Below are 11,801 nucleotides of genomic sequence, written 5' to 3'. Positions count from 1 at the left end.
AGTGATAGGAGTAGTGGCAGAGGTGGTGCAGGCATTATATGCTGTATCTGCAATGATCTGGGGGGATGGAAACCCTTAAGGAAGGATATAGAAGGCAGGTGCCCTATAGTCCAGAGGGCATGGTTCAGTGTGACCTTCTGAGGTACTGTCCACTCAGCACCCCAACTTTGGGGGCTCCCCCAGACTCATAGGCACCTGAGCTAAAGAAAACCAGATGGGGATAGCCCTAAAAGAAGCCAAGCACCAGGTAAAACCAGAAGTTTAATAAAAATTTTTAAAAAATTACAATACAGTGGGCTGCTTTAGAAGGTCAAATATGTTGGTCTGCCCAACAGGCTGATTCCATGTGGGTTCTGGGAAGTCACAAGATTGGTCCCTCACACCCTAAGATTCACTTCACTCACTTGTCTTGCTCCCATGGGGGAGGCCTCTGTCTTTCTGGTGTAATTTTTGACCAGGCTAGCTCTGAACTCCCTCATCCTGTGAGAAAAACCTGCCTGAGTCTGACCTTCCCCCATGATGATGACGTTCATTTGCATCATTTTCTCAAGTCCACACCTCAGCCCAGGTTCTGAGGTCGGCAGACAGGCGAAAGCCATTTTCTGGAGAATAGGAGCTTTGGGAATGCTGGAGCCTCCTTCATAGGAGACAGCCACCGCTCCCAGGGGCTCCCGGCTCCCCTGGAAATTCTTCTGAGCCCTGCAGGCCCATCTGTCTTGCAAAGTCTTCAGGGACGCAGAATGCCTAGGTGCTGGTGACAAGCGGAGACCCAGAGTCTGCAAGGAGAGAGCTGGGCCAGCTAGGAGGTACTGCTTCTCCTCCGAGGGTGGAGAGCTTTCCTCTTGGCGATGTCCTCCTCTGTGTCACTTTCACAATTCCTCTGGGAAAAAGAGAAGTCCAGGGCAAGAGCGTCACGAGAGGCCAGGGATGGAGTTGTGCTGGGCAGCCTGGGCCTATGCACCTGGGCCAGGGGCCTGCAAGCCAGGGAAGTGGATGTTGAGGCAAAGGCTGTTACTCTGTCCAGAGTCTGGGGGTGGATTGGGTGGGGGTGGGGAGGGGCCTGGAAATGGGGCCAGACCACTGCCTTGAGGCCTCCATCCCAGGAGGAAGGAAAGCAGGTAGTGCTTCTAGGGGAAACCAGGCACCAAGAGAAGCCAAATCATCATCATAATAATGAAAATAGTATCTGGTGTTCTCTGTAGCTGCCACATAATCAAGCCCACTTGGATACATGCTCTGTGGGTTGAGTGGCCTCCTGAACTCAGCCTGGAGAGAACGGGAAGCAGGGATGAGCCACGGGGACCTCCCCAAGCTCTGATGGCCACTGTTCCACACCCCCTCTGCTCTGACTGGCTTAGGCCGCACCTTTGGCAAGCCTTGCCAGGGACAGGGCCTCTGTGCTCCATCTTTATGAAAGAGGAAAAGAGTAAAGTGCATTCCATGGCTAAACCAGAGTCAAGGCAGCCATCCTGGAGGTCATTACTTTTTCATTCAGTCACATCAGTCTAATCAAATTATTAACATTTATTAAAAGAGGCACCAATCAGAAAGACTTAAGTGTGTCATAAAACATCTGCTGTCAGATGTTCAAATTTAAGGCTCCCTGAAAAAAAGGACCTATTATTTATTGTTGTTGTTGTTGTTGTTGTTGTTGTTGTTGTTGTTATTTAAAGGAAATTCCCTTTTGGAAAACTGTAGAATAGATGTCTGGGACCCAAGCCTTCCTTCTCCACCTGTAGAACGAGCTACTGAACTGATGATGCTGAGTGTTTGAATAAAAAGAGGACTGTTCTTAAGTATTTGCACAAGGACAAAAATTAAGAAAGAAATACAAATTCTTTCTAATTATCCTCTAGTCCTCTCTCTCCATGGCCTGAATTTTCAGAGCAACTCATGTGCCATGTTCCTTCCCAGAGCCTTCTCTCCTTCCCCTGGCATAAGCCAGTTGGAAATCCAAGGTCAAGATCAACTTAAGCCAAGTCCATCCTGGACCAAGCCTAGCTAGAACAATAAAAATAATTCAAGCTCTGCTGAATAGCAACTTTTTAGCATGAGTCAGAGCCAAACAATGAAAAAGTAAGCTGGGGGAAAGTCTGCCTGTCATTAGCAGGGATTTTCAGAGGGACAGTCCAGTCCCTTTGAATGGCAGATGAGGAAAGCAGTTAGAGAAGGGACATGTCTTGGCCAAAGCCATACAGTTGTTTTGGGCCTCTGGAGACATAAATCCTTAAAGCAAGAGCAAGAATCAACAAGAGCTTAGGCTGAAGAAAGAGGATCCCCTCCTGGGGGTGGGGGGAGAGAGTCACCGTGCCAGGTCCTGGGATGCAGCCCGAGTGCGAGCGTGGTATGTCCTGAGGCTGTTCAGCTTTGGCTGCCCACCCATCTCAGGCAGCCGCTCTTCCTGAACAGGAGTCGCCTCTGTCCTGACCTGTGCCATCCCAGACATCTCTGGGGCCTCACCACATTTGACGAGTACTGGGGAACATCTGTCCAGAACACCTCTATTGTCTGAAATACTAACACTGCCTTCTGAGGCACTGGCACTGCACTTTAAAGTCTACGGGGAGATTTTACACAAGAATCACTGCTAATCCATATTAAGCACATATAATGCCAGGCTCTAAGAATATGTCATCATTTAATCCTTGTGACGACTCTGTGAGGTAGGAACTGTTGTTAACCCCATTTTACAAGTGACAGCATTTCAGCACAGAGAGGTTAAGTATTTTCCTCAAGGTCACACAGCTAGTAAGTGGCAGATGTGAATCCTGAAAGTCTGGTTCCAGAAGCCACACTCTTGACCAATATAAGTTCCTCATTTTAAATGTACACAAAACAGTAGCAAGCTAATCAAATATCATCTAAATATTATTATTATTATTATTATTATTGGCAATCTAAAGCAAAACAGAAATGGAAAAATTGAAAAATGAATATGAAGCTCCCATTCTACAGCAGATCTTTGGATTGCCAGGTATAAATTGTGGATTGACTGTGGTGATTTTATTATTCAGAGTCCTCAAGGCTCCAACAGGCTACAAGTCCTCAGGGGGAGACTAGGGCAGTGAAATGGCAGCAGCAGTACCTTTGAAGGTGAACCAGGAAAGGATTCAAGATCCTGCAGGAGCTCATGCTGCCCATCGGAGGCCCCCCACCCAGCACCACCCCAGCGGTCCCCCGGAATATGCAGCCTCTGCCCATCACACACGCGGAGGACAGGATGAGCAGAACTGGTGAGAAACAGTTAGGGCCCACCTGCTCCCTTCCATCCCCAAGCTGCAGGCCACCCCAGAATTCCACCCAACAAGACAACACTGCATTTACCTACCAGGTCCTCATCCGGCCTCAGATGCACCTTCTTCATCAGGGAGCGGGTGAGGTGGTTACACAAGGAGACGATGCTGAAGGAGAGCTGAGGGAGACAGAAAAGGAACTGCCTGGTGAGAATGTGCACAGGGACCCTGGAGGGAACCAGGAACCCACCGGTGCCCCCTGCCCCCCACCCCTGAACCCTGACACACCTTCCATCGCCTGCGGACATACTGCTTCTTGAAATTCTCCAGGTTGACCACAGACTCCCTGCGGACCAGGGCTTGCTGGTTGTCCACCGGCTGGGAGACAAAGCAGAGCATGGTGGCTGACACAGGGCTTGGGTCGGCAGCCACCCCCTTCTCCACACCCCCGACCACATGCCATCTTTAGCCTGACTTTGGCACCTCCTCATTGGGCAGGGCATGCACAGGGACAACACACTCAGGGCAAGGGTTACAGATGTCTCAGCTGTTCAGGAGACGGCCCTGGTGCCCCTGAGCTATTATTACCGCAGCCGGATATACACTCTGGCTGGGCTGGAGAATCGGCCCCCCAGAGGGGAAGAATGAGAGGCAGAGCCTTCAGTCACAGCTCACTTTAGGGAAGGGTCATTGGACAGCAGTCTAGGATGCCCACTGTGCACTGGGCTGGTTCTGGGCTTAGCAAAACAGATGGTTTGTTGGAAAACAGAAGCTTAATACCCCATTCAAAAGTACATTGAAAGGGGTCGCCTGGGTTGCCCCGTCAGTTGAGTGTCCGACTTCGGCTCAGGTCATGATCGCACAGTTCATGAGTTTGAGCCTCACATCGGGCTCGCTGCTGTCAGCACAGAGCCCGCTTCAGACCCTCTGTCCCTACTTCTCTTCTTTACCCCTCCCCCGTTTGTGCTCTCTCTCTCTCTCTCAAAAATAAATAAACATTTAAAAACAAACAACAACAAAAAAAGTAAATTGAAGGAAATAGGGGCTTCGGTGGAGGTTGAGAGGAGATGGGATATATCATTGCCTTTCACAGCTTGGCAGTCAAAGCTCAGCTTAAATCCTGGCTTCTCCAACAAGCCTGACATGGCTTCTCTGAGCCTCGGTTTTCTTATCTGTTTTATGGGGATAACATAATTGACATAAAAAACTGGATATATTTAAGCAAACAATTTGATGACTCCATTCCCTCTTGAATTCCTCTCTTTCTGTAAAACAGGCTTTCCTAGATCCAGAGATGGATTTCAGAGGTTCTATGAACCTCCTGAAATGCTCTGCAAATTTTAGCATGTAAACTTGTACATGAATGTTCAGAGCAGCATTATTCATAAAAGCCAAAAAATGGAAACAGCTGAAATGTGCATCACCTGATGAGTGGATAGACAAAATGGAATATATCCATACAATGGAATATAATTCAGAAATATTATTCATAAAAAAGAATGAAGTACAGTTGACCTTGAACAATGCAGGGTCAGGACACTGAATTCCCATGCAGTCAAAAATCCACAATATAACTTTTAACTCCCCCACAACTTAATTACTAATAGCCTCCTGTTGGCTGGAAACCTCACCGATAACATAAACAGCAGACTGACAAATATTTTGTATGTTCTATATTTCACATACTGTATTCTCACAAAAAAAGTAAGCTAGAGAAAAGAAAGTATTATTAAGAAAATTGTAAGGATGAGAAAATACATTTACAGTGCTATACTGTATTCATAAAAAATATCCACATGAACGTGGACCCTCATAGTTCAAACCTGGGTCATTCGAGCGTCCACTGTCCTGGCACATGCTACAACGTGGATGAACCTTGAAGACATTATGTTGAATGAAAGGGGTCAGGCACAAGAGGCCACACACTGTAGGATTCTATTTACATAAAATGCCCAGAATAGGCAAATCGATAGAGACAGAAATCAGATTAGTAGTTGCCGGGGCTGGAGAGAGGGGAGGGTGGGAGAGGCCTCTGAAAAGGTATGAGGTTTCTTTTTGGAGTGACAAATTGTCCTGGGGTTAGAGGGTGATGACTATTGCGTAACCTTGTGAAGATACTAAAGACTACTGACTTGCATACTTTTATTTTATTTATTTATTTTTTTCTTGGTGTCTGTGACCGAATTTATCTCTGAGGCCCAGCACAGAGGATCAGGGCCCATGAGCCACGGTGTTTCTGTGGCAGCCTTTCGGGCCAGCACCTGCCATGGACGGGCGGGCCCTGAATTTGACACGGCTGCTTGACTTGCATACTTTTAAATGATGAATTTTATGGTATGTGAATTATATCTTAATAAAAATTTCACTTGAATGCATGTGTACAGATATACGTTTCTTCTGAGGAGAGCTGACAGATTTCATCCATTCTCAAAAGAATTCTGTGGTCTCAACAAATGAACTGCCCAGGATGATACATGTGGTCCCATCCAGCTCAATTTTTCTGTCTGCTCCGACAGCCTCCTCACAGCAATGCCTCATTTGCCGCGCCCCCCCCCCCCCCCCCCCATTGAATGCTGAGTGACATAGCTCATGGACTCCTGAGTGCTGGTCTTGTCTCCCATCCACACTGGGAGCTCTCCTCCATTTTTGTTTATTTTCCATCATGGCACTCGGCACCCGGGAAGCCAGTGCATACAGCTGGCCCACACCGCTCAGGACTTAAAATCTTCTGGCAGAAGCCATTTTCCATGTTCACCCAACCCCCGTGCTCCTGGAAGTCCTCCGTGTGTTTCAAAGCCCAGTCCAAACGTGACCTCCTCCAAGACAACTTCCAAAAAGCAATGTCTCTCTCCCTGTCGTGACAGAAACACATGTGGGCTCCCTCAATATTTCTCACTGACTTCGGCCAGCTCTGCAGTGGCGTTGTCTCACTAATGAAAAACAACTTGAAGGCACAGAAAGAATTTTCTTCATGGTTTTGTCAATGTCCTCTGGCCCATCTCCTCCCCACCCAGAGCATACACCAGTGGGTGCTTAACAGTTGTATAGTTAAATTGTTTCCCCGAGTTGCTGAAGAGACACTGGAATGAGATCCTAGGACCTGGGACCTGCTTGCTCCTGCCAGTGAGAGGCCCCGGGCACCTGGATCGGCAGCCATGACACCACGACTCCCCACAACTCCGCCTGGGAGCCAGCAGACTTCCGTTGGGGTCAGGGAACAGGGAGGAAAATGCATACAACCTTGACATGGAGCGGGGGACGAGAAAGCCAGGGGCTGTTCACCCTCCCAAACTAAAACACTCTTTGTGCCAAAGAGTGAAAGAGAATGGGAGGAGGGGACAAGGAAGACAGAGAAAAAGACGAGGGTGCTGAGGGGACCACCAGGCCAAGGTCTCGCAGCTCTTTCCTTAACTGCCTCTCACTTCCTCTGCCGCACCTGCAAGCCTAGCCCTGGGTCTAGGTCTCACCTGAGGGGAGATGCAAAAGAGGGCAGAGCCTGACTTTTCTGGTATCAAAGCCTTCCAGCAGCTTCCTGGCACTCTTGATGGAACCCAACAAGCTCATCCAGACCCCCGAGGCCTGTACCATCTGGGTTTTTCTCCAACCAATTTCCTCCCTATCTCCTTTCTGTTGCTGTGTCTCCCATCGCACAGTCTGCTTGCTGGCCCAGGAGCCCCAAATCTCAGGGTCTTTGCCCTTGCTCCTTCATATATTCACTTGGTCACTTTGTTCAGGTCTTTGCTCAAATGTCACCTCCTCAGGGAGGCCTCCCTTGACCATCCTATATAAAATAGCATCCCAACTGCCCCCACACAACTCACTGTGCCTGCGCCCTATTTCTTCATAGCACTTGTCGCTACCTGACATTTGATTCTGTATTTGTTTGTTCTGTTTTTTTTTTTTAACTTTTTACTGCTTATTTATTTTCAAGGGAGACAGAGAAAATGAGCGGGGGAGGGACAGAGAGAGAGGGGGAGACACAGATTCTGAAGCAAGTTCCAGGCTCTGAGCTGTCAGCACAGAGCCCGATGCAGGGTTCGAACTCATGAACCATGAGATCAGGACCTGAGCCAAAGTCAGACGCTTAACTGACTGAGCCACGCAGGTGCCCCTGTTCTGTGTTAATCTCCCTCTCCTGCACCTCCCAGCAACTAGTATCTCCTTTCCAGGGTGATTTCCTGCCTTCCCAACTCACAGAACATTTCTACCTCTAAATTCACCATTGTCTGTGATTCACTTTTGAGCCTAACCCTTGCAGGGGACACTTGCACTTTGCTTGGAGTTTGATGAGGTGGGATCGGTAGACTCTAGAAGAGTAAGGACTTCTTTTTATCCACTTACTGATTGACACTCTTGCAGAAGAGAGATGCCTGAACCCCGTGGGCGGAAAGTCAACATGCTGCTAGAGGAATCCCATTAGTAAGAATCCTACCTTCCAACTAGTCCAGCAGTGGAGCAACGAGGCCCAACTAAAATATGAGGGGGGATCATTCCCAGAGGCCATTAAGGGGAAATGATGCAATTACCTCTAGGGCTCTATGTGCTACACAAAACAGCATGAACTCTGAGAAGGAGGCCACCCAGGCTATAAATCCATCAGGCTGGCCTTTCCTAATCAATGGGCCTCTTTGGTTGCTAAGAGGCTCAAGCAAATGCTGATACCATCTAATCCTTGAAAGTCAGAGACATAAATTCTGCAGTGAAATCTGTTCCCAGAAGGAAAGTGGCAGCAACACCATTGATTAAATTAGGGGTGTCAGTAGGGTGGGACTGGGTTCTGCCTCCTCCTGGCCCGGCCCTCTCTGCAAACAGACAGTGCCCACCTTCTAAGCCTGTTGTCCTTTGGGCAGAGAGTATGGGCGATTCTGACCAGGCTCCTAGGAGCATGTTTAGTCTCTCAGAAAAATGTTGGGAAGCGAGTCAAGAAGACAGAACACCGACTGAGTCAGGTTTTGTTTACGGAGATGCAAACGGCTTTGAAACAGTACCGAGGGGTGTGCCAGGTCAACACCCACGTCCACAGAGCAGGGAGATGGAACAACAGCCATTCCCCTGGGCATAAAAAAGGAAGCCTGGCTTTACAGAAGAGGCACTCCAGCCTTTCTCTCAATACCAGGCCTCCTCTAGAAACTGCAAACAGATCGCAACTTCTCAAACCTCCAACTGTGCCATTTCTCCAGCCCCGTCCTCCACTGGAAGCCAGGGACACCTGAGTACCCACACCCCTCTGCCGCCTCAGTCTGCCACTCTGCCTCCCCCACCAATCTCCCTTAATGGAGTCTTTCCATAGTTTGCATCTCCAACTTCCCCTTTTGCTGGCTAGAGCCTGGGCCCTGCTGGCCTCACTTCCCAGTTTTCCCAGGAAAGGAACATGTGAGGCTGAAGGGGGCCTGAGTGTCAAGTTCCTTATATATGGGTGGGGAGAGCTGTAGAAAGGCTGTGTCCCTGCCAGTTGTTTTATACCTAGAAGAAGCCAATGGAAACACGTGGAAATGCCCCTTTCCTTGCCCTGCCTGGTCTCACTTTTCTTAGTTAGGTCTCAGCCCTTTTAATCCTCTTTCCAGGATCTTCAGGTTTTTTCTTTTCTTTTCTTTTCTTTTCTTTTCTTTTCTTTCCTTTCTTTCTTTCTTTTTTTTTTTTTTTTAACGTTTATTTATTTTTGAGAGACAGAGAGACAGAGCATAAGCAGGGAAGGGTCAGAGAGAGAGAGGGAGACACAGAATCCAAAGCAGGCTCCAGGCTCCAAAGCTGTCAGCACAGAGCCCAGTGTAGGGCTCAAAACCACAAACTATGAAATCATGACCTGAGCCGACTGCTTAACCAACTGAGCCACCCAGGTGCCCCAGGACCTTCAGTTTTCTGAGAAATTTTTTGTCCCCAGGAAAAGCTTCAAAAGCTCTCCCTCCTGGACGGTTACAGGAGACAGGAGACCTGAGAGATGTAACCACCAAATAAATGCCAAGTGTGGACTATGTTTAGATCGTGATTTGAACAAACTACAACAGGACATCCTTGCGAAAAGTGGGGACGTGGGAGTATGGAATGTGTATCCACATGATATTAAGGAATTATTCTTGGTTTCTGTCAGGCGTGATAACGGCACAGAAGTAATATTAAAAAGAAAGTGCTTAGAAATTCATGCTGAGGAATTTAAGTTAAGTAAGTCCGAAGTTTGCTTTAAAATACTCCGGAAAAAGCCGTGGTGCAGATGAATGGGAGAGGACTGGCCATGACTCGCTCACTGTCAAAGCTGTGTCACAGGCACAGGGAACTCACTGTAACATTCTGGATACTGATGAGAATCTCCCCTAACAAAAAATTCGAAACAAAAACTTGCCCTCTGTTAAGTCTCTATAAATCTCCTCTTTATCTCCACTTAACAGTTCCTGGCTCCTGCTCCCAATCTGTGCTCATGCTCATCTCCACCCCGACCCCCAAATTCTACGTGGCACCTTCTCCACAGGCTATGGCTTGGGAAGGAGGTGTTGGAGGGGGCACCTTCCCTGAGAATGTTTCTGCCCCCTGATGCCCCTCTTACTCTTTCTCAGTCAGAATTCATCTCTCTCCCGTCTTCTGGAATACTAGGTATCTCTATTTTACCACTTCTCATGGCCTTTCCCATCTCCCAGTTGGGGTCCCCAACTGTTCCAGACACTGAGTCTTTTATTCAGGGGCTGTCTTGTCCTTATCTGTCACCTCCCTTCAGAGCCAGAGCACAATCAGTGTTTGTTCAAATGAACTGGCCCCTTCTGCTCCTCAAATGTACCCACTGCTGGGTCTTCCTCTACAGAGCAAAGAATCTTCTCCACAGGCCAAGAGTTTCACAGACAAAGGAGGAAAGGCCATTCAGTCCCACAGACATTTACAGAGGCTGGCAGTGGGGGTGGGTGCAGGGCACACAGCTACCTCCTACATGGGCCGACTGCTGCATGACGGAATGAGGTGGGAAGCCACCATCTTCATAATCACCTTTAGGGGAGGGTGGGTGATGTGAGGAGAGGACTCATGGGGGAGACTGGCTTCTCTTGTCATTATTACTCTGCCCCATCCCTTCTCTGCCAGCCTCCTACAGCTGCAGAATCACCTGTTACCACACCTTTTCCACCTTTCCTAACACAAAGCTGAGTTACCATGTGCCACGGGCATTCAGCTCAGAGCAGGGGCAGGCTGCTGCCTTCCCAAGGTGCCGACTCTCCAGCTTCCTTGGGAACCCATGATCAGGAAGATGTCACACACTCAGCCTGCCCTCCCCAACAGCCCAGGGTGGCATTTGCACAGAGCACAGAGGCCAAGCTCTCACTGCCTGGTAAATGAAAACTCCTCCTTCATGGCAGATGGGTCTAGCAGCACCCCCCCAGGACTTCCTCCCTCTAGGTCCCAGTGAAACATTCCCCTCTTGACACCCCCTCAGAACACTGTCAGCCCCACCCTACCCTTGACTCCATGTTAAAATGCCAGCTGTGAACATGTGGTGGGGAGTCAGGTGGATTCTCTGACATTCCACAGGCCTCCTTGGGCTCTCCCTCAGTATCAGGTTCTGATGCCAAAGGGTGAGGAGAGTTGGACTGGCCAGGGAACAGAGGAAGGTCATGGTCTCCTCCTCCACCTTCCCTGAAAGACTTGGGAGCGCTTCTTAGTTTATTTCGACTTGTCTTTGGAAACTCTTAGTACAGAAAAGGGTCTGCTTATAAAATACCTAAATAATAAATAGTTAGTAATGACTAGATATGATCACAGAGAAGATGAGTCCACTACTGTGAGGAGAATCACTTATGGTTCTGACTCCGGCTTTGGGGATGACCCGCTGGGTGACTTCAGGCAGTCCTAGTCCTGTCAAATGCTGTAAAGTGAAGGTGTCTGATGGTCCACCTCTCAGTACAAACAGTGAGTGACTCATGCCTCGATTCTCAACTAACTACCTTCCCCTCTCTGTTTCCAGTCTCTCCAAATCAAATCATCCTCAACATCTTACTCCTTTAAGTGCATTTTATTTGGACTTTCACAAGAAAGTTTAACCTGAGTTATTCAATTGGGGGCTTCCTTTCCTGAGGAAATCTGGCTATATGAGGTCAAGGTCTACTGACATAGCCAAAGGGACCTTTAATATCTGCAGTGTCTTCATGCCAAATGAGTACATCACATCTCATGACAGGGCAAGTAAGTTCTTGGAGAGACTGTAGACAGGTCACTTGTACCCAGTCTCCCAGGCAAGACACAGGAAAAAGGGCTTTGCTATCTTCCACTGATCCCAAGATACACAGTTTTGGATCTCTGAAATCAGGACTTCTTTCCCATCAATGGCATTATGTCATTACTGTCAGTCTGAAACAAAGGCAGGTGTTTCAGAAGATGACCACACCACTTCTGCCAGACATTGGGGGCCATTCAGCCTCAGACCGTATGACATTAGATTCTCTAATTGAAGTTCCTTTGGATCACACTGATTGTGCAAATTCAGAAAGCAAACCTGTGTGAATTCCACACACGTGGGGCCACTCTTGTCAGGGGGGATTTTCCATCCCTCCATCTAGCATGAAGGGTGAAAGACTCAGGTTTCCTTGCCTTCCC

The 11,801-nt window shown here is 48.4% G+C and overlaps 1 protein-coding gene and 1 non-coding gene across 7 annotated transcripts in view; both read right to left on the bottom strand.

Annotated features, from left to right (window-relative positions):
• Positions 1-243: 243 nt before the first annotated feature.
• DAPK2 (death associated protein kinase 2) overlaps positions 244-11,801 on the bottom strand; it is a 119,693-nt gene continuing 108,135 nt past the window's right edge. For 5 of the 6 annotated variants that reach the window (XM_060618331.2, XM_060618330.2, XM_060618328.3 and 2 more), the window contains one exon: positions 3,522-3,611. Coding sequence is in view for 1 of the 6 variants with exons in the window: in XM_060618332.3 (XP_060474315.1) it covers positions 800-880; positions 3,329-3,412; positions 3,522-3,611 (255 nt within the window). In the remaining 5 variants the exon portion in view is untranslated. Of the gene's footprint in view, positions 881-3,328; positions 3,413-3,521; positions 3,612-11,801 lie in introns of those variants that run through there. The other variant, XM_060618332.3, reaches the window with a different exon arrangement.
• LOC132670641 (small nucleolar RNA SNORA5) lies at positions 5,401-5,534 on the bottom strand. The gene has a single exon (XR_009606862.2). It is a non-coding gene; the product is annotated as a small nucleolar RNA SNORA5 (small nucleolar RNA).

Source organism: Panthera onca, chromosome B3 (genome assembly GCF_046562875.1).
Source record: "Panthera onca isolate mPanOnc1 chromosome B3, mPanOnc1 haplotype 2, whole genome shotgun sequence".
NCBI classification, from domain to species: Eukaryota; Metazoa; Chordata; class Mammalia; order Carnivora; family Felidae; genus Panthera; species Panthera onca.
This window is presented reverse-complemented; position numbering and strand designations above follow the sequence as displayed.